Source organism: Pleurodeles waltl, chromosome 6 (assembly GCF_031143425.1).
Source record: "Pleurodeles waltl isolate 20211129_DDA chromosome 6, aPleWal1.hap1.20221129, whole genome shotgun sequence".
NCBI classification, from domain to species: Eukaryota; Metazoa; Chordata; class Amphibia; order Caudata; family Salamandridae; genus Pleurodeles; species Pleurodeles waltl.
Genome location: NC_090445.1, coordinates 1,554,893,800 through 1,554,916,547, shown reverse-complemented (window position 1 = coordinate 1,554,916,547; position 22,748 = coordinate 1,554,893,800). Strand labels below are relative to the sequence as shown.

Here is a 22,748-nt window from a genome sequence, read left to right as displayed (position 1 = left end):
AGTGGGAGGTTGGCATGGCACCCTGAGGGGAGTGCCATGTCGACTTAGTCATTTTCTCCCCACCAGCACACACAAGCTGGCAAGCAGTGTGTCTGTGCTGAGTGAGGGGTCCCTAGGGTGGCATAAGACATGCTGCAGCCCTTAGAGACCTTCCCTGGCATCAGGGCCCTTGGTAACAGGGGTACCAGTTACAAGGGACTTACCTAGGTGCCAGGGTTGTGCCAATTGTGGAAACAATGGTACATTTTAGGTGAAAGAACACTGGTGCTGGGGCCTGGTTAGCAGGGTCCCAGCACACTTCTCAGTCAAGTCAGCATCAGTATCAGGCAAAAAGTGGGGGGTAACTGCAACAGGGAGCCATTTCTTTACAATCATCCACCTTTTTCTGTTTTTAAGAATACTTGAGGTACCCACTATTAAAGGTACTCCCTTGAGTTTATCCCAAGCTATTTTTAATTCATCTGGATACCTCCTTTAACTAGTACACTTCTCATAAAGAACTCCCTCGTATTGAGGTTCAGCTCACCCTCATAGTATCTTGCCAGGGTGAGGTTGTGAAGGATGAAGATTTGCCACAAAATGTGGGTGAAGCTTCCTCGTCCAATATGACTGGTACATCTGGGGCCATATTTTTGGCCTGGTTTGTGTCGCTCTTGCACCACCTCACATGGTAGAAGAGAGACGCAAACCTAAAGTGACAATTATGAAGCCATGCAAGGCAGGGCAGGGCGCAAGAAGACTTGTGGCGCTGCCCTGCGTCAAAAGATTATAAATACGCCCCCTATTTTGTTCGGATTCTTTGGATAAGTAGGCCCTTACAGACATCACCAACGGTTAGGGTTTACGCCTCAGTAGGGCCTAAGCATAACTAACATTACCATCGCATCTTTTGTGTTAGCTTGTTGTGTTCTCGTAGGACATGGCGATGGTCTTTTTTCCAACTGTCTCTTTGTGATTGGAGATTACAAAAAGCCCATCACAAGTGCCATGCGATGTATATATGTGAATAAATCTGCAACAAACAACTGAAAAATCTCGTTTGGTCTAAGATAATTTAATTCAGACTTGCAGGTAACCAGATGTAGTTTAACAGTTCTGATTTACAGACAAGCTGGGGGCAAAGGTAAAAATGTATTTAGGGGGAAAGCGGTTCCGTTACGAATGGCAGCTTCCTCGTGTCAGTTCGATCACTAGTTGGTTGGTGTCGACGCTTTTCTACCGTATCCACACGGGGGTCTCCTCGGCTGATGGACCTCTGTATCCAAATATTTGTGCCAAACTTAAGGCTCTGATTGCGCAATATAGCTGTTCCTGACACCGCGAAAGTAGAGCCTCTGCCTCGCCTGCAAAGGAAATGGGAATTAAATGAAATTATTCTTTATTCCCATTTAATTCCCATTTCCTTTGACGGTTTGCAGGCGAGGCAGAGCCTCCGCTTTCGCGGTGTCAGGAACAGCTATATTTGAGTCAGTCCGTTGACTCCGATTTAGAGCCTTCGGAGCCTTTATAGACGCGAAACAGGTAATGTGGCAAATAAAACTCCCAAAGACGGAGGTAAAAGGCTATAGGATGACCCGTTCTAGAACCTCGCACTGGACCCGATAAACATCATAAAGCTCTCCCCTGATGTGTCTTTGCTACCCGATTTTGGCTAGACTTCTGCCGTATTGTGGCAATAAAGCATCATTGTTCTGGCGGAGGCAGCAAGGGTGGGCGTCTGTCCCAGGGGGCGGGGGCTTTGGAGCGAGGGCTACACCGGCAGCATCAGATGTGGTATAAAACGAGCAGCAGCCCGCGGCACAGGCAGGTACGAGTGCTCGACTCTAAACAGTGGCATTCGGTGTCCGTCCAGGAGTCACTCACTCACTCCCGCTGTTTATCTGCGAGACAACTTCAGCCGACCCCCCGTCCAGCCTCATGAACTGTCATCAGCTGAATCTCACACCGACTATCACCTTCTTTCAAACGAATCCCGTCGCCTGCACTGTCTCCCATCACCCACACTGACCCACGTCACCTGCACTGAGTGCCGTCTCTCGTCACATGTACTGACTCCGTTCACCTGCACTGACTACCGACACCAGCACTGACTCCTGTCCCCTGCAAAGACTCCCGTCACCCGCACAAACTCCCTTCACCTGCACTGACTGCGTCACCTGCACTGAGTGCCATCACCCGCACTGACTCCCGTCACTTGCACCGGCTCTCATCCCCATCGCTACTGACTCCCGTCATGCAGGTGTTGCCGAGCCTGATGTCGGCGCTGCTGCTGGTCTGGAGTGTGAGGGGCACAGTCCTGCCCGGGGAGCAGAGGATGAGCTCGGGACACAGTGGGGTGAGTACCGTGCCTCGGATTGATGGACGAGCGGTGAGTACCACACGTGAGAGGTCCATGGCAGGCGGGTGACTCTAGATAGACGAAGTAAGGAAACGCTACACCTGACAGGAACACGGAAACGATGGGTGCAACACCCGAGAGAGGCACGGGGAGGGGTAGTGAGTACCACTTCTGTAACAGACACGTAGGCAGTGAGTACCACCACTGAGAGAGGCACAGGGGCAGTGTGTACAAAACATGAGAGGACACGGGAGCATGAGTACCAAACCTGTGAGGGACAGAGTGAGTGACCACTATACCTTAGAGGCACACAGAGGCAAAGAGTCCACACTTGAGGGAGACCCTGAGACTGTGAGTACCACCCAGGACAGAACCACAGAGGTAGAGAGTACCAGTCGTGAGAGAGAGGCAGGGCAGTGAGTACCACTTCTGGGAGTGGCGTATGAGTAGTGAGAGTACCTCTTCTGAGAGAGAGACAAGTGCAGCGAGTACTACGCATGGGAGAGACAGAAGCAGTGAGTATCAAAACCTGAGGTTGAGACGGGCCATTGAGTACCACACTCGAGAGAGACACGGGGACAGTGAGTACCACTCACGAGAGAGAGGCTGCGGCAGCGGGTACCATTCCTGAAAGAGAAATGGGAGCGGCGAGAGGACCACCAAAGAGAAGGCAGTGAGTATCACATCTGACGACAGGCAGGAGTTTGCGTACCGCTCCAGAGGGAGACACAGAATCTGTGAGTACCACACCTGAAGGGACACAGCGTGGCGTGTATCAAACTAGAGGAGAACACTAGAGCAGTCACTTCCACACCAGAGAGGGACACAGGGGCCGAGAGCATCGCATCTGAGAGGCGCAGTACGCGAGTGCCAAGCCAGAAAGGGACACAGGGGCAGCAAGTACTAGCCCTGTGAGGAAAAGAGGGACCCCCCAGCACCACACAGTAAATGATGCAACTGGGTCAATAGCACGCAAGGGTAGTGAGTACCACCCCTGAGCGAGGCACAGGGGCGGTAAATACCAGTCACGAGAGAGACACAGAGGCAGTGAGTACCAGTCATGACAGACACAGGGGCAGTGAGTTATATGCCCGAGAGAGTACCTCACGTCAAAGGATGCAATTGGGTAACTTACACTGAGAGAGTCACATGGACCACGAGTCTCGAAGCCTAAGGGAGATACGGGGACATTGAGTCCCAAACCTGAGAGAGACAGAGTGCCATACCTGGAAGAGGCATAGAAGGGCGAGTAGCGCACCAGGGCTGGGCAGAGCAAGGCTGGTACACACACCGGAGACTGGCGCAGGGTGTGATTGGGGGCTACGGCTACCAAACCTGTCAGGATGCAGGTGGAGGGTACCACACGTGGAACAGAGCGGGACCCAGGTTGAGTGTCACACCTGAATAAGGAGCAGGGCGAGTTTTACATTTTGGAGATAGACGGGGCAGGGGGCTCAACATATCCGCTGCACTAAGCATCTCGTCTCCCCTGAGTGGTGTTCAGCGGGAGTTGTCAGGGCCGGCTTTAGGACGGTGCGGCTACACCGGGTGCTGACCTGGATTGGGGGGCGCTGATCTCAGGTGGGCGCTGTGTTAAGCAATGACTTACAAAACTTGCAGTTTAAAAGTTCCTTGTGCATCCAACCTACAGGAAGCAATTAAAATGTTAAGATAGCTCTTGTGATTGATGTTCCTGCTAGGGAGAGAGACAGGAGTTTTATCTAGCAGCAGCTTTGACTTGTCATAAAGTAGCGTGGGGGGTTAATATGCCTGCTGCAAAGAACTGAACTATGGGCCAGATGTATTAAAGTGTTTTGCGATCGCAAACACTGCATTTTGGTATGCAACAAATCCAATTTGCGAATCGGTAACTTGTTACTGAATTGCAAATTGGAATTGCGACTACATACCGATTTGGTATTAGGAAGGGGCATGTCAAGGGCGTCTCTAACTTATACCGAATCGCAGAGGTATATATGATTGTTTTGTGACCCTGAATGCAGTCGCAAAACAATCGCAGTTACCACCAATTTCAAATTGGTGGTAACCTATCTGCAAAGGGGAAGGGGTCCCCAAGGGACCCCTTCCCCTTTGTGAATGCATGCGAAAAAAAAATCTGAGAGCAGGCAGTGGTCCAGACCACTGCCTACTCTTAAAAAATGAAAACATTTTTAAACGCATCCTGTTTTCCTTTAAGGAAAACAGGCTGCATTTAAAAAAAAAAAGATTGCTTTACTGAAAAGCAATAACAGACATGGTGGTCTGCTGAGCCCAGCAGGCCACCATCCCTGTGATTGTAGCCATTCACAATGGCTCGCAAGTTGCGACCTACCTCATGAAAACTAATGAGGTAGGTCAATTTGTGATCCTTTGCGAATCGTATGAAACTCCTGGAGTTTCATACATTCTAATAGCGATTACTTAATTGCGATTCACAAAGAATCGCAATTTGGTAATTGCTATTGGATTAAATGATACATCTGGCGCTATATTTTATGTGGATAGCTGAGTGGATTAGTAAAGCCAGCCCTTACAAGCACCTTAAAACAAATGAATGTATTAAAAGGGGGCTATGGAGTGACGAGGGGCACATTTGCTGTGTGGTCGTGAGTGAATCCGAGGAGGTGGTCGTATGGTGTGGGAGGTGGGTGCCAAAAAAAGACTGTGGCACAGGGTGCCACCGGTGCTAAAGCCGGCCCTGAGAGTTGTGATCTGAGAGCCGGGGTAAAATGAGAGAGTGAAAAGGCAAGTGGGGAGAGAAGGAAACAAAGGTCACAGGGACTGTAATTCCGGAAAAAACCAAGTGATAAATGAGAGGAAAAAGAAAGGAGGAATAACAGAGAGAGGCGGAACTAGAGGAAAAATGTGTGGCAATAGGAACGTGAAATAAAAAGCAGAACGAAAGAAAATTAAAGAGCCGTACGAGGAAGGGCAGAGAGGAGTGCAGGAAGACATGCGGGCACCAAAGAAAACCACAAGGATGCAACATGAGTTACATCAACGTTTTAGCAGAGAAACAGACTTTAGGAAATGAAATACTGAAGCCTTCTTTATGAGTCGGCGGCACTGGAGTTACCGCATGTTTTAATGCATGATTACAAGTAAGATCGGGCTTGGAACCTCCCCGGTGTTACTGGGTGCGGAATTAGGAGGTGCGCAAACAGAAACCCCATTACAAGTTACACGAGAACCTGCGCGAGGCGGGGAGTCCCCATTAAACCAGCCTTTCATGTCCGGGCAGGTGATAAATGATAGCTAACATTTCCTTTAGTCACCAGTTAAAAATGCCCAGCGCTATCTCAGTTTCTACATTGACCACTAATTGCCCTTCTAGTGAACCGATCTAAATCTGTAGGTATGATTTTGATATATTTGAATATGGATTTGGGTGCCACACATACACTTCTTTGCACCACAGTGCAAGGGTGTGTTGGTGAGGGATAGCATAGGTTTTGTACTGGAAGCATACCCTTCGGGGACAGAATACTATGCTTAGACACACTTTAAAATGCTTCCCACTCTACAGTACACCTTTCATGTGTGAAGAGTTAGGAGAAATAATAACAGTTCTCCTTGTTAGTCCGTGACAGCTATTGTTAGACGATAGGGCTTTGTATCAAAAACCATGGGTGACAGCGGTGGAATGCCCAGCTACCGACCTTAGGAGGGCACCTTGATGGAAAGTAACACAAAGAACTGCAAAGCACCTTTCGCATCACTTTTGGGGTTTTGTTCAAGCACAAAACAATTGCACTAGCAGAAAGTATTGATCATTTTGCATTTTGAGTGTTTGATTACTCGAAGCAGCGTTTTTTATAGTAGAATAAACCTAGTTGGTTGAATTATGAGATATATAACATTTATCTTTATAGCTTGTGCAGGAATTAATATTCACGATGATTTTCTGATTGAAAAGTCTGTTGCATTGAGGCACAGATTATTTATTACCTGTTAAAATTTGTAGTTACAGAGATCACATAAATCAAATAATTTGTCACTGGATATCAGGTCTCTAACTGTTTGTAGATAGACAAGAGATGTCAATAAAATCAGAATTCAATGATAATTGCTTTGAATTTCTGATTGATGAAAGGTGCCTGAATAGGGTGCTGCCTAAACTCATATTAACTTTTTTTAAAAAAGGTGTTAAATCTTGAGATGTGACATAAACAGTAAAACCAATACACTGCTAAGGAGAGAATACATGAGTGTACTATTGGTGTATGAACTGTCAACGCCATGTAAATAGCTTAAGATAAGAGGAAAGGGAGTGGTAATGTGCATATGAACATGTATGCATATGTAAGTGTAAACCAATAGGTTATGTCTGATTGCTCAGATGCTTCAGTAAACACAGTGTGTAATAGCCTGAATCCAGTCCATTGAAGTGGCCAGGTAGATGCTGTTGTGCTATGCATGTGGACATATTCACCCAAGCACTTTATTGCACAGTTTCTTGTACCATGTATCCATCACTCATATTTTACTGCTGACATATGTACATGAATCAGCATGTGCATGAGCCTGCAGTCAAGCAGACACTAAGATAAGTAATGACACCAAGAGGCATATATATGATGCCCCTCGTGCCACCTTGCATCATTTTTTAATGCAAATGTGGCGTTAAGCTGGCATTTCCCCCACGCCATATTTACAAAGATGTGCAATGCAAGCAGTGCTTCACTTTGTAAACCCCTGGGCCACATTATGCCTGCGCCAGGCATAATGTATGAAAGGGGGGCGTTCCCACATAGGAAGGCCCTGAAAAATGGTGCAGTGAAATTTACTAGATTTCACTGCGCCATTTTTAGGATCATTAAGATGATGCTCCCATTGAAAAAAATGGGTCTCCCTGTGCTTTGCTGCATTAGCGCCATAATTTATGGTGCTAATCCAGCAAAGCGCCACATTAGCACCATAAATTATGATGCTAATGTGGACACAACCGCCATGGTGCGCAGTATTATAAATATGGCGCACACATGGTGTCATTAGGGGGACACAATGGGGTGCTAGAAAAGTGGCGCATCAAGAATGATGTGCCACTTTCCCATAAATATGCCCCCAAGTGTGCTTCTGGACCATTTGTGAGACACAGCCAGTAACCACCCAACACTCACTGTGGAGTCTTGGCATATGTGTCATACAAGTTATGTTAGTTCACACTCCCTGCTGCATGCACCTAAGCAGGAGAGGGTGATGAGGTCAACCAGGACTCAAGTGGGAATGGTGACTGGGTATTTGAATGCCAAGGCTACAGCCGTCAGGGTAGAATGTACACATAATTACCACAGAAAACATGAGTAGCACTGTAAAACACGCAGAATGATTCAAAATATTTCTTAGAATAAACGCCAACAGAGCCTGGCTGCATGCTCCTACTTTCCACCCTACCTTCAAGTATCCCTCTTCTGTGGCAGGACTGTCCTATCCTCACCACATCGCAAACCAATAACACCAAAGTACTATACCCACAATATCCCTACTCCTACCTGCCCTATCCTACCTAGCACCCTAACCCAGCTAACCCCACTCTTAACAGCACAATCCCAACTTTCCCCCCATCCTTAAGTAACCCACTGCTCACACTTAATGTTCACTCTACACTTATCCTACTCCCAGCTGTCCTATTCTACCAACCACCCTAGCCCACCTATCCCTATGTGCAAGGAGCACAGTCCCATCCTAACCTCAACTAACCCACCACTCACACTTAATACGTACATTACCCCGCTCCAGCATCTATGGAATGTATGCTTAACCCCAACTTCTACACTAATGCATAAAAAAAGGGGAGTCTAGTGTGCTGCCTTCTTCCCAGGGTTGTGACTTCCTGCAGAGGTGAGCTGCACAGCATGAGCTCCTGCGAGGATCACCGAGACACTAGCTGGGATGAACGAGAGATGAGACGGATGGGCACCTTGGACTGGGCTTCAGGTGGTTGGCAGGTATACTCTACCTTTCATCTCTCTCCATCATCCTGTTTGAGCTCTAGAGTACAACAATTTTTCTCAGGGTCGGTTGGGAGGCCATGTTGTTGATAGCACTGCTCATCCTTTATTGTCCCTAGTGGTTTACATGTCGAGACTCCAGTCTGACCACTGGATGGAGTTGTGCTCCCTGGTGTCCCAAGGCTGGTGGATGAGACACCCACTGTAGATCTCATGTCTTGTCTTTACAACATCAGCGGCTCCCAGAGGGAGTCCTTTATTCCAAAGAGCGTTTGTATGTTTTCATATCTTGGGAGACGGTGAACTCCTGGGAACAGCTGACCGCCAATAATCCATCCATTTCTTCTGTATTCGTTTTTTCTTATCTGCGAATCAGTCACTTTATAGGAAGCTACAATCAACCTGTCAATTCACTAACTGAGGACATCAGTCAAACTTACACTAGGGCAGCAACAAATCCTTTGTATTTCCACGTTGACAGCTAAATCTTTAATATTGCAAAGGTGGATATCCTCCGAAGTACCCACCTTTAAGCAATAGTTATTGAACATTAAGGAGGTGAAACGCCTTGAAGAGCTATATGCACGCAGAGTGAGTGCTCTTAAAAGACGTGGGGAGATATGGCATAATTGGCTGGACTGAGTTTTTGGATTTTGTTTTCTTAGTTTAGCCTGTCATCTCAGCTGTGTCAGTGTTGTTTATCACGTTTGTGGGCCAGGGACGTTTTGCACGTAATGAAACAATATATTTTTTTTCTCATATGAATTTTGCTGGATGTATGCTCTATTTCGTGTATTTTAATGAAGTTTTGAATCATGATGGATGCTTGCAATATTATTATGATTTATTTCTATCTAATTAATACAAACAAATTAAAAACACTTGGGTGCAGCACTGCTGCTTCGGCTGCTTCCATGACAGTCCTCCTCTGCCCAATGCCAACCAGGTGCTGCTGGTAGCCCCCTCTAAGATTTACAGGAGGAAGGCATGGTGTTGCCAGTAGTGTTCGAACCCATAACTCCTGTCTCAAACAACATGCAATCGCATGCTCCCAGACATCCCACCTGGCTGGTTTCTATGCTACCTATGTGGTCCTCTTGGGAAGAGTCCAATGTGGCCAAGGATGCTGCACACCTTTGTATTTACCTGCGTAGCAGATCTTTAACAGGCCATTACTCTCACTAGCAAATTGCCGCTCTGGTCGTGCCACTAAACACCTCATCCAGCTAACTGAAAGGAAAGTATGTGCCCCTCTATCACCATCTCTCTCCAGTTCCTTAGTGTGAAGGGCACCGAGAATGTAGATGTCATGAGTAAAACCGATGTTTGTGCAGCGGTGTCTGCAATATTTCAACATGAAGTTAAGCACATATGCTCCTTCCCCCGATATCAAAGCGAAGAGTGACCAGTTTTTCTTTTTTTCATATATTTTATCAATCACTCCATGTCACACCTTCCCATTTCTAAGTCCTGGGTTTTCAAAAGCTGTAAACAGTAACCATATTTATACTTATTTAGCGCCACATTTGCGCCATTTTTTGACGCAAAAGCGGCACAAATGTACTAAATACAATTGTATTTTGTAGGTTTGCGCCTTTTTTGCGTAAAAAAAGCAGCGCAAATACAGCGCTAAAAAAGTATAAATATGGGCCCAAGTTCCACCATCATCTAATATAATGATTCTCAATTGATCCCCTCAAGTTACCTGCCTTGGGAGTATAAAAGGCTGAGCTGTCCTTCCCCTCGTGAGAGAGGAAGACTGAGTTGCCCCTCCCAGGATTTGAAAACTCGACTGATGCATATCTTAGTGACTAACCAATGCAGGAGGAGATTGTGTTGAGAAACAAGGAATGTCTGTGCTGCACGATGACAGATATGGGTCATTCGGTTGTTCTCAAGCACTCCTGAGATTCTCAAGTCCCCAAATGACTCTCCATCATCCTCCCTCCTATTCCCTAGTTCCTCTTCATCATGATCCTTGTGATACCACTCTTCCTATCTAGATTGTGCAAAGCCAGCCAGTCTGTTGCGGGTGATGGTGGAGAGCCCATCAACTGCAGATGTAATAACAGAAACATAAATGCTCCTGGTTCAACACTTAAGCAACCCACCCACTTGGAGGTGCTCCAGGTTTGCTTAAGCGTCCGCAGTTCTTTTCTTAGTACACATAAAACTTTGAGAACAAGGGGCCAGATGTAGGAAACACTTTGCGAGTCGCAAACGGCAAAATCTGCCGTTTGCGACTCGCAAATGCGTGTTTCCTATGCAGAAATGCATTTTGCGAGTCGTTACCGACTCGCAAAATGCATTTCCGAATCACAAATAGGAAGGGGTGTTCCCTTCCTATTTGCGAGTAGCAGTGGTATGCAACTCCATTTGCGACCGCGTACGCGGTCGCAAATGGAGTCGCAGTTACCATCCACTTCAAGTGGATGGTAACCCACTCGCAAATTGGAAGGGGTCCCCATGGGACCCCTTCCAGTTTGAGACTGGACCCCAAAACATTTTTTCAGGGCAGGGTGTGGTCCAAGGGACCACTCCCTGCCCTGAAAAAACCGAAACAAAAGGTTTCGGATTTTTTTGAAATGCAGCTCGTTTTCCCTTAGGGAAAACGGGCTACATTTAAAAAAAAAAAAACTGCTTTATTTAAAAGCAGGTCGCTAACATGGAGGTCTGCTGACGTCAGCAGGCCTCCATGTTAGCGAGTGCCTATACTCGCAATGGGGCCGCAATTTGCGACCCACCTCATGAATATTCATGAGGTGGGTCATTGCGACCCCATTGCGAGTTGCAGTCGGTGTCTGAGACACCGTACTGCATAGCAATTTGCGACTTGCAAATTGCGAGTCGCAGGGACTCGCAATTTGCAAGTCGCAAATTGCTTTTTTGCTACATCTGGCCCAAGGTTTGTTCCCCTTTGGATTTAATTTTTTTTCCACCAAAAGACGCTTGCCCACCTACACAACCAAGGCATCCCCCATCGACCTTCCTCGCTAGCTTCATGCCTTACTTTCCAATCTTCTCTGACCGAAAGTGGGATTTTGCCCGTTTTAAAACTACCAGTAAATAGCATACCAATGACACCACAAGAAATGTTATCACGTGATCTTTGTCCCAACACATTTTGTGACAAGAAACGGGATCGACATCAGAGACGTTTAGCCTGTGACCTAGATATGAATGAGATACAACACAATCCTGCATATCCCCGCACGAAATAACGTGCCCCCTAAAATAAACTGTGCATCACCTACCCATGCTTCAGCTCAGCTACCCCCGCAATACCCTGCGCCACACCCCGCCAAACAGTTGGCATTCAAGCACGAGCAGGGGTGCCGAAGGTCCTTCTCTGGAGGGAGTTAATTAAAAGTGGAAAACTTGTTTCACTGCACATAAACCTTCAGGAAAGAAGAGAGGTCCCTAAAAAGTAACAATTTGTTTGCTTTTTGTCCCAGCCAAGACGGGGCAAGTACGCAGATCACAGGAACTGAGTTCAAAATATAATACATTCACACACATACACTTCTCAACACACTCTTGTTTGCAGGGTGTCGCCTTCATTGATCACGGCCCTGAAAGCCTTCTTGATCCTCTAAAAATTATTCTTCAATTATTTCAATTGGTTCACCCCCCAGAACTGCTTAAACTCAGGGTCAGTGAAAACACAAAAAGATTGAGAGGTAAGTACATAACACAAACAATCTGAAAGGTGCCCATCACAATTGGAATAACCACCCTCTGCACGCCATCATGCTCTTCTGACCTGCTCTGTCTCTCTTCATCTTTCCTACCCAGTTTTCTCTCCTTTCTCCTGTCTCCTCCCTCTGGCCGACGTTCCTCCCTCTCTTGTCCCTAACTCCTGCTAGTCACCTGTCTCTGCATCAAATCTGTCTGAGATGTCTCATTCACACTTGTCTCTCATATTCTCAATGCTGTTTCTCCCTCACTTTCCATCTCTCTGTCTTTTAGGGTGGGCAACTTTGCATTACAACAGGATAAATGGAAGAAATTAACACCAAGGGACTATTCCTATGACAGGTCCCTAGCACGGTGTTCATTATCACATTCATGGCAGTTTATTGACAAGAGCCTGAATTTATGTTTCAATAGCTGAACCTGCTCCTGAAGTTGCATTGTGCTAGGTCCCTCCAGTGCTGCAGGTCCTCCCCCCACCAATAGCTACCACTTTCACAGCTCATAAAAGGACGAAAGAGTGTCCGTTGCGTGTCGTTTATGAGGACTAAAAGTGTCATGGAACCAAAATGTGGGACTTGGGGTGCCCGCAGTGCCACTGTGTAGGCAGTGGGATAGGAGCCATAACTTTAGGACAACAAACCTGAAAAACGCAGGCTGGTTGGACGTCCCATGTGCCTTTTCCATGTCTCTATCATTTTATTTTATTTCCATCGCTGAAGGGGATTCTCTTGTTGCATGAAATGTAAAGCGTGTAAAACAAGTAGTAGCTGTAGAAAGTTGAAAATACCAGGGAGAGATGAGGATTTTGTCATCAAAGGAAGTTATGATTGGGGTACAACATATTGTGTATATTGCTTAATATGCCCCTGTGATAAACTATATGTAGGAAGCACAATTCCTAGTGCTAAAAAACAAGTTTTAGAACATAGGCGAGCAATCAAGAATTATGACAAGAGTTCTCCAGTTGCGAGACATTTCGTTAGTCAACATTCTGGTAATGAAAATTTGTTAAAGTTTGTAGTCATCGACCAGGTTAAATCCAACAAACGGGGTGGCAACAGAGAGCGATTATTGAGAATTATGGAATCAAGATATATTCTAGACTTTGAGGCATTGGACCCTGTGGGGTTAAACTCTAGTGAAGAGTTGAGTATTCATTTGGGGTAACAGTTGGATTGTATGTAATTTGATAAATTAGGGTGTTGTTTTGGGTTAATATATATTTTTTCACATGAATGAGATGAGGACTGAATTATGCTCAACAATGGGAGGAAGGTTAAGGTAATGTTTAAATTATATTGAGTATGCTTACCATGGCAAAAATTTCCTGCCCACTTGGGCATTATGAGGCTTGATTTTTGCTGAATTCAATATAATGATTTATTGGATAATGATTTATATTACAAAATATGAATTAAGGAGATGAATGTACAGCATATATTTTTGGAGTAAGTTTTTTAATGAGAACAGGATATAATATATTTGATTATTGCAAATTTGATTTGGGAATATTGAATTGCATTGGTGAATTTACTCTGTATATGTATAATAGGTTGACATACTAAGATGGCCAGCATTGATACAACCTAAATAGTGTATGAACTGAAACTAGTCCGTCATCTATGTCACTGATTTAAGATATTTGAATGAGGTGTTGTGATAATACTCTATCCGTGATAAATGCTTGTCGCCGAAACGCGTTGGAGTTTTTCGTTTTCTTTAAATAAAATACTGGATTTTTATACGGAGGTGTCCTGGTTCTCTTCGCATCGGAAGGATGTGCTCTGTTATAAGTAAATTTGGGCGTCTCGGAGCCCGACCAGGACCACTGTGTTGCAGCGTCTGCACTCCGAGGACTGAGGGAGTGCGGACGCTGATTGTGGGCTGATATATATATATATATATATATATATATATATATATATATATATATATATATGTATTTACACTGAAAAAAACAAAGGTTACAGGGATGTTATAGTTAGGACATAGAATTTAAAAAACATAGAAAATCACAAAAAACATAGGTTACAGGGACGTGATAGTTAGGCTCACATTTGATATGTACAAAACCATAGAAATTCCTCTGTTATAGTTAGAGTTATTCCAAGTAACTATAACTAGTGCCTTAAGGTAACCATGCACAGTTTTTATTTTTAATGAATAGTTTTACAACAAATGTTACAGTGATGTTATCAATGATGTTATAAAAGATGTCATGAGTGCTGTAATATCTGGGGTAATTTAGCAGTGCATGGCAAGGGTGTGAGTTATAATTACTTTAGGGCATGAGTTGTAGTTACTTGAAATAACTCTAAGTATGACTAACAGGTACTATAACTATAATAACAGGTGCATTTCTGTGGTTTTGTACGTTTAAAATGTAAGCCTAACTAAAGTCTTCTTTTGTCTCTTGTAATATTCTGACATTAAATTTCCGAGATCAGTTTAGAACTCACTGATTTGTGTAACTTCTTGTTGTAAAGAGCTTAGGGCCTCATTACTAGTGTGGCGGTCTTCAGCTTTTGCAGTGGTCCGACCGCCACATTAAAGCCCTGGCAGTCTGACTGCCAGGATCCATGATCCCGCCGACCTGGCTATGGCGGAGATCATAATCCGCCAGGGCAGCGCTGCATGCAGCGCTACCCTGTGGATTACGACCTTGTTTTCCGCCAGCCTTTCTATGGTGGTAACATCGCCATGAAAATGCTAGCGGAGAACAGGTGCAGTTGGCCACAGGGTGCCCCCTGTGCTGCCCATGCACTTGGCATGGGCTTTGCAGGGCCCCCCGCCCAGCACTATCCCATTGTTCACTGTCTGCTTTGCAGACAGTGAACTTTGCAAAGGGGCTGGTGCACCCTGCGGGCTACAGCATTGCCGCTGGCTCGATTACGAGGTTTCCACCCGCCGACCTAGTGGGAAACTCTTAATTACTCCAGTGGGGTGGTTGCCATGAAAGCATTGGCCACCCTGTCGGGAGTTAGGCGGGTGGGCTTTCCTGTCCGCCAAACTCTTAATTAGGCCCTTAGCCGCTAAGACCTCGAAGTAAGCTACTGTTAAATGTTTTTTTAACAAAATTGGTGTTGATCCTTGTTGACTATCACCAGTTACCACCCACTTCATTTCAGTTACCACCCACTGCCGTTTACTATAAAAGTCATCTAAAGTATTGTTAACAAACTACTAATGGATCGCATAGAAGGATTTTACAAACGCAGGTTTCAGGCCTGGACATAGTACTGAGTCCTCATTGACAGCTTCACTTGAATACTTGCAGATGACACTTAATGGCGGAAGAGAACAACCGAATGACCCATCAGTCATTTTGGTTTTTATTTGTTCTGGCCTCAACTTTTGACACTGTATCTCACCCTATCCTGCCACGTCGTCTGGCAGAAATGGGAAAAGAGGGCAGTGTCCTAGGCTGGTTTATGACTCTGCAGATCATCATCTAAAAAGATAATATATTGACTTCATTTATCAAGGGCTGTGTGGGTGCTCATCACTGCTATGCTCACAAGCTTTTTTTTAAACAAAAGTAAATTGATAGACTGATTTGAGTCACTTTGCACCACAAGAGCACTGGCAAATCATTTTAGTAAATCACCTATTTATTTATATTAGACCTCTAATGAAATATATGTGTTCATTTGGCTTTCTGTTTAATTGCTGCGCTGATGATACACAACTAATTAACTGTATGAAGGATAATATGGAAAGTGTCCAACTGTGGTTCGAGGAATGTTTGGTGGCTGTGATGCCTGGATGAATGATGAGGAGCTGCGACTAAGCATGGATAGAATAGAAGGTATAGTGATAAAGAACCATAGAGAGTTGTGGTCTGATTGTTTGGTGACCGGCCTTTTGGGGAGCACCAACCTTCTTGGAGACTATGAGGAACCTAGGCTTCCTTTCTGATCACAGAGCTGAAACCTCACATTCATAATCTCTCCTCAATAAAATTTTGCACAGGAAGAATCCTTAGAAAAACTCGATTTTGCTTGGAAACCGTATTAAAACCATGTTTCAGGCAGCTATTTAGTCCCACTTGGTCTGTGGCCACCGATTGTATACAGAGTTAACTCAATATCTCCACAGAAAGTTGCAGGTTATTCAAGATACTGCTCAATAATGATTCTTGGATAAAGTAGGAAGGATTCGACTTTTCGTCTAGCCATTGTCAGCCCATAGCAAAGCAAATCTGGCTTAAATGATTTTGCATTGCAATAGGGCACTTTTCAATCAGGAACTACTCCAACAGCACTTGTACAGGCACATTCTTAGGCCTCTGTAGTGACTACCCTGGAATTACCATTACCGGGCCCGTAGCAATTAAAAAGTCACTGGTAACGATGAAACCATAATGGATGTTAAGATCTCCTTATGCCAACTTTTTGATGGTGCATCCAAGTCATGGAATCAGTTCCCTTATTATGTCAGAGCCATGGTTATCCTGTTATGTTTAGGGAAATGTTAAAAACTGTGCTTACCGTGAAAAATTCTCTGCTATAGGATTTTTCCTGAGGGGCTGTAGGTCTGCATACTTATTCCTCATAGTACTAGGACTACCATGAAAGTTGGATTTTGACCATTACCACAGAATATCAGTGTTTTATATAAAACAACAAAGTGTTTGACAACCCGTCGAAGAATGGCAGTAAAGGGGTTTATTTGGAATGTCATTAATCTTTTTCACGGAATTCCATGGAATGTAAGGGATTTTCACAGAATACCATGTTCTTTCAAGAATGCAAAGGGGTGCCACACAATACTTTGGAATGCCATGTATTTCTTGGAATGCTTTAGAATCCTATGTATTTGCATGAAATGCCAGGGTCTGTAGTAGAATGATACAGGTGGAGTGCCACCACTTGAGTGTTGCGAACAAAGGTTGAGGCTCCCTCTGTCCTGATCTCTGGTGTGTTTTCGGACAGGTCCTGTCCCAGGTGCAGAAGGATGTCCTCCTGAAGGTGCTGTCGGGCTGGTTGGATGGCATGGAGAGCAACCTCATCGGTGGAGACACTACTCTTTCAGCGGACTCCGAAGAGCCCATGGAGGACCAGACAAGGCTGGCCTATGGGAGGTCTTCACAGTTAGCCTCCCGTGATCGCAAAGCTCCCTGCAAGCACTTCTTCTGGAAAACCTTCACCTCGTGCTGACAACCCAGCATTCCCTTCTTGTGAGCCCTAGACCCGATCTCCAAACCTCCAAACTCCTCACTGAGCTGTAAATAAACCTGCATCCCATGGGTTTCTCACATTAAAGACAATGGCGTCTGTGAATTCATTGCTGTACACTCAAGAATAAAGCATGCATAAGAGGAGCCCGAGCTGTGTCTGCCTGTCACTGACTCCAAAACACTCAGGGCACCACTAAAGAGTTCAACATTCACAGTTTACGCTGAGCCTCCACTGGCAAGTCCAACACTAACATTCACCCACAGTCTTCATTGTGGAGTCCAACACTCACAGTTCACTTACAGCCTCCGCTGTTGAGTCTGACACTAACATTCACCGAGAGTCTTCACTGCGGAGTCTAACATTCTCAATGCACCCACAGCCTCTGCTGCGGAGTCTAAAATTCACAGTCACTCGCAGCCTCCACTGGCGAGTCTAAAACCAACATTCACCCAGATTCTTCACTGTGGAGTCCAACATTCACAGCCTCCGCTGTTAAGTCTGACACTAATATTCATCCAGAGCCTTCACTGTGGAGTCTAACATGCTCAATATACCTACAGCCTTTTGTGTTGAACATTCACCCAGAGTCAACATCGCGGAGTCCAACATTCTTAATTCACCGACAGCCTCCCCTGGTGAGCCTCATGCTAACATTCACCCAAAGTCTTCACTGCAGAGTCCAACATCCTCTATACACCCACAGCCCCTGCAGGAGAGTCCAACACTAACATTCACCCAGAGTCTTCACTGGAGAGTCCAACATTCTAAATACTCCCCCAGCTTCCTCCAGTGAGTCAAACCTTCCCAGTCTCCTGCAGCCTCGACTAATTAATCTAAACTTCATATTCACATGCAGCCTCCACTTGAGTCTAACATTCACTCACAGCATCCACTACTGAGTCTAACGTCCACATCCACCCACAGTCTTCATTGCTGAGTCTAAAATCCTCATTCACCCAGAGCCTCCACTGCTGAGTCTAACATCCTTAATCAACCAGAAAATGCCTTTAGAAGTCATTTACAACAGATGGCGCCCCCGAAGGGGAGGCAAACTTTCACATTCACCCACAGCCTCCTCTCTTGATTCTAATGTTCATCATTCACCCACAACCTCCGATGGTGAGTCTAATATTCACAATTCATACACAGTCTCCACCGGTTTCCCTATTCACACATAGCCCTTGCATGTGAGACTATCATTCATGCCCATCCTCCACTGGTGAGCCTAACATTGACACTCACCCACAACCTCCACTTCTGTGTCTAACATCCACATTACACACAGAGCTTACACTTGGAATTTGTGGGCATTAGCTGCACCCTCCACTGGTGAGCAAAACATTAATATTCACCCACAGCCTCCACCAATGAATCTAACATTTACACTTGTTCACAACCTCCACTGGTTAGTTTAACATTTTACATTCATACAAGGCCTTCGAAAAATTCAACCATGGCCTTTATTGCTGAGCCTCGCCGTCTCTTACACGGAGGGCTCCGTCACCATCTCTCACATTCACATTCACTCTCAGCTTCCGCCACCTAGTCCCACAGTCACAACCATTGAGAGCCTCCATCAATGAGTTTAACACTCACATTAGCTTTCTGCACCATTGAGGAGTCTGACTTCTTATCACCCAGGACAAGTCTAACAATCAAATTCAACCGCTGGGCTTCCTCACTAAGTCAAAGATTCACATTCATTCTTCATAGAGTGACTTTAACATTTATCTAAGACCCACCCCCATTCTTGGGGCCCATTGTCTTTAACATTCTTCCATAGTCCGAACGCTCACAGTAGGATCTGCTTTGTTCGTGGACACACATAACAAACTGTTTTCACTTGAGAATCCAATAGTGAACTATGAATTTAGCACATGGCTACCTTCCCATCTCAGTCTTCACTATCTGTGAGCAGACGCATCTCACACCTGAATCTATGGGTTTCAACAATGACATTTGGATTCCTCCTTCAGTACAGGGTTCCATGTTCACACTTAGATCTGCCACATACCAAGAGATGAAACTTCCACTTCCGGATCTGGAACTCAGTAAGGGTTCCACACAAACTTTTGTAAATGCCATGAAGTAAAAGGGTTCCACTCTCACATCTGCATTGTCCAAGTAGTAAGGGGATAGAACATGCAGTAAGGGATCTCTACACTCACATCTGGATCTTCCATGCACCACGCAGTCCGCACACCCGTAGCTCTTCTGCTTCAGGGTTCTGATTTCTCTAGACCCAATCAGGACATCATGCAGGAGTTAGGAAAAAGCCACAGTGTGAAATCCATGTCCAAGGAGAGGGCTATCCTGAAAGGTAACCCGGGCATGACCGAATGCTCTCCACGCAGTGCTGGCTTCTTCTAGTGCAAGGTGGCGGGTTTTGCTACGGCGAAAATGAAAATGCAAAGTACCGAAGTGCATTACAGGTTACAAGTGTCACTTCAACTCGCAAAGTACATATTTCAAATCGGAATAAACCACAAGGGAAAGGGGATAGTCCCCTTTTCATTGCAACGCGCAATACTATGTGCCAGGTGCTGGCAAATCATTGAATGGCTACCAACTGGTTCTGATCCATCGGTTAACTAACGAGCTCATTTACATTTTGGCGTGTGAATCCCATGCCTATGACCGTCTGCTATGTTTAGAGATCCCCACTACCTTTCGGTAAAAGAGCCGCATGTGCACTGAAAGCAGAGATGTTTGGCAAACCTTTCGCCAAATCTTTTGGCTGTTTAGGCAAACCTTTTATTTTACTGAAACAAACTCACTGAGTAGTTTTGGGTATCCCTACCCACGTCTCTGGCTGTCACCATACTCTAAATAGTTTGGGAACTAGGGTGGGAAAACACGAGTCTGATAGAGCGGGAACTTCACCAATTGATGGCAGTGCTGTTATCCTACCAAACGCTAAATGAGTTCTTATGCTTCAAATTCCGGAAGTCATTGGACAGGTAGCTCAACTTGGCACACGGGGGTGCACCCCCCACCTCCAATTCCCTTCCCTCTCAGAGGTTACTCACTAGAGGTACCTAAGTGTCGATGGTTGAAACTGGTAAGTCGCCCCTTTCCCGGTCCTAAAAACCGGTCTTCAGATCAAGCGCAGCTGGGGTCTCATATGCTTGACCGGGCAGCACCACAGGGTTGAACTAATGGAGATTGACATCTTCCTAACTGCATGTTTTTTACACCCCTCTTAAGTGTCTGATTCCCACTTCACACCTCCAGCCATTCCGAGCTCTCAGAAATAAAATGCCCTAACACCAAATCATCTGGGTACCGAGGGTGGTAGCCATGGTAACTGTTGTTTCCTGCTATCTGCCAGTCAAAGCTATTCAATCGGAGCACTTAAGGGCATATTTACAAGCCCCTAGTGCCACCTTGCGCCACCATAGCTTCATTTTTTTTTTACGCTAAGGCGGTGCTAAGGTGGCTTTTCCCAACGCCATATGTACAAAGAGGCACAATGCTTGCATTGTGCCACTTTGCAACACTTAGCGCCACATTATGCCTGGGTCGGGCATAATGTATGCATGGGGGGGTTCCGACGCAGGGAGGCCCGAAAAAACGTTGCAGTGAAATTTACATTTCACTGTGCAATTTTTTCCGTAATTTTTTACACCTGCGCAGAGCAGGCGTTAAAATGACACATTATTTTAATCAATGGGCCTCCCTGTGCTTTGCTGCACTACCATCAACATTTTTGACGCTAGTGCAGGAAAGCGCCACCATAGCATCAAAAATCTTGACGCTATTGTCCTAACGACCGCCATGGTGTAAATAAGGCACAACCATGGTGTCATTACTTGGGGTAGGGGCGATGCAAGAAAAGTGGTGCATCGGGACCGATGTGCCACTTTCTTATAAATATGTCACTTAATATTTTACGAATTTTGTTATATGTTAAGTTATGCAGCTTTTGGATAAGTCAATGCCTTGTAATTACACAGCCGCTTGGAGCTCTTAGCTCCCTCGACTGATCAGAGTAACAGCCGCTAGATGTGATTCCCCTATGGGAGGAGCACCTGTGGGAGTGTAATCAGTGAATTTCCTGTTTTGCCGTTATAAATTTGCATGCGAGAAGTCGGTGCTTTATTTGTGCCAGTGGTTTCAGGTGATGCACACCGGGGCTCATTGTTGGGGGCCATGATTTATTTTTCATCAGCAGACTTTGACCCAGAGCAGAAAAGAGGAAGGCAGCAAATGGTGTATGCAGGAGCAGGAAAAAGATGGAACATTTTGGTAAATGGAGAATACTGGGATACTATAGTACTTGCTTAAAGTGAGGTAAAGAGACAAAGTACAGTGGTGGAAGGAAAAAAATGAGATTGAATTAAAATTATGCTGTTGGCCGCATTAGCTAGCAGAAAGAAGTCTGCATTTTGTTTTGTGTTGGAGGGAGTTATACCAGGGGTACCTAGCAGAGGGGTCAGGTATAGTAATCCTTTCAACTTTGTTTGAGGGATAGCTGGGATGGGAATGTCCCCTGCATAGGGCACAGTTATAACCACTGCTCTGCGTGTCCGACTGTGAGTATCTAGTATCCCAGTTTTCAGATGTTAGCCCCAGTCTCACTCTATTCTAGCATTTGCGGGAAGCCATAGGTCAGGCCTGCACTTACAACTGGTCTTGAACCTGTCAAAGGAATACAGGGACTCACCAAGCAGTCCCGGTTAAGTGAGAAGAGGATTGTTGTACCTTTTCAAAGCCTCACATTTGTAGCCTGGTAGTAGAAGCATACCATGCTTTGTAGTGATTGTAAGGAAATGGCTCCCTGTTGCAGTTACCCCCCAGTTTTTGCCTGATACTAATGCTGACTTGACTGAGAAGTGTGCTGGGACCCTGCTAACCAGGCCCTAGCACCAGTGTTCTTTCACCTAAAATGTACCAATGTTTCCACAATTGGCACACCCCTGGCACACACATAAGTAACTTGTAAAAGGTACCAGTGGTACCAAGGGCCCTGTGACCAGGGAAGGTCCCTAAGGGCTGCAGCATATGTTGTGCCACCCTAAAGGACCTCTCACCTAACACATGCACACTGCCATTGCAGATTGTGTGTGTTGGTGGGGAGAAAAAGGCAAAGTCCCCCTCAGGATGCCATGCACACAAAATACTGCCTGTGGCATAGGTAATTCACCCCTCTAGCAGGCTTTACAGCCCTAATGCAGGGTGCACTATACCACAGGTGAGGGCATAGCTGCATGAGCAATATGCCCCTAGTGTCTAAGTCTATTCTTAGACATTGTAAGTACAGTTGTGGCCATATTAAGTATATGGTCTGGGAGTTTGTCAAAAACGAACTCCACAGCTCCATAATGGCTACACTGAATACTGGGAAGTTTGGTATCAAACTTCTCAGAATAATAAACCCACACTGATGACAGTGTTGGATGTATTAAAAAATGCACACAGAGGGCATCTTAGAGATGCCCCCTGTATTTTGCCCAATCCTTCAGTGCAGGACTGACTGGTCTATGCCAGGCTGCTGCTGAGAGACGAGTTTCTGACCCCATGTGGTGAGGGCATTTGTGCTCTCTGAGGACAGAAACAAAAGCCTGCTCTGGGTGGAGGTGC

The 22,748-nt window shown here is 45.4% G+C and overlaps 1 protein-coding gene across 1 annotated transcript; it reads left to right on the top strand.

The window, feature by feature from the left end:
• Positions 1-1,819: 1,819 nt before the first annotated feature.
• CORT (cortistatin) lies at positions 1,820-17,300 on the top strand. The gene is made up of 2 exons (XM_069242517.1): positions 1,820-2,335; positions 16,920-17,300. Exons 1-2 carry the CDS (start codon positions 2,234-2,236, stop codon positions 17,142-17,144), a joined length of 327 nt encoding a protein of 108 aa, XP_069098618.1. The 5' UTR covers positions 1,820-2,233; the 3' UTR covers positions 17,145-17,300.
• Positions 17,301-22,748: the final 5,448 nt, after the last annotated feature.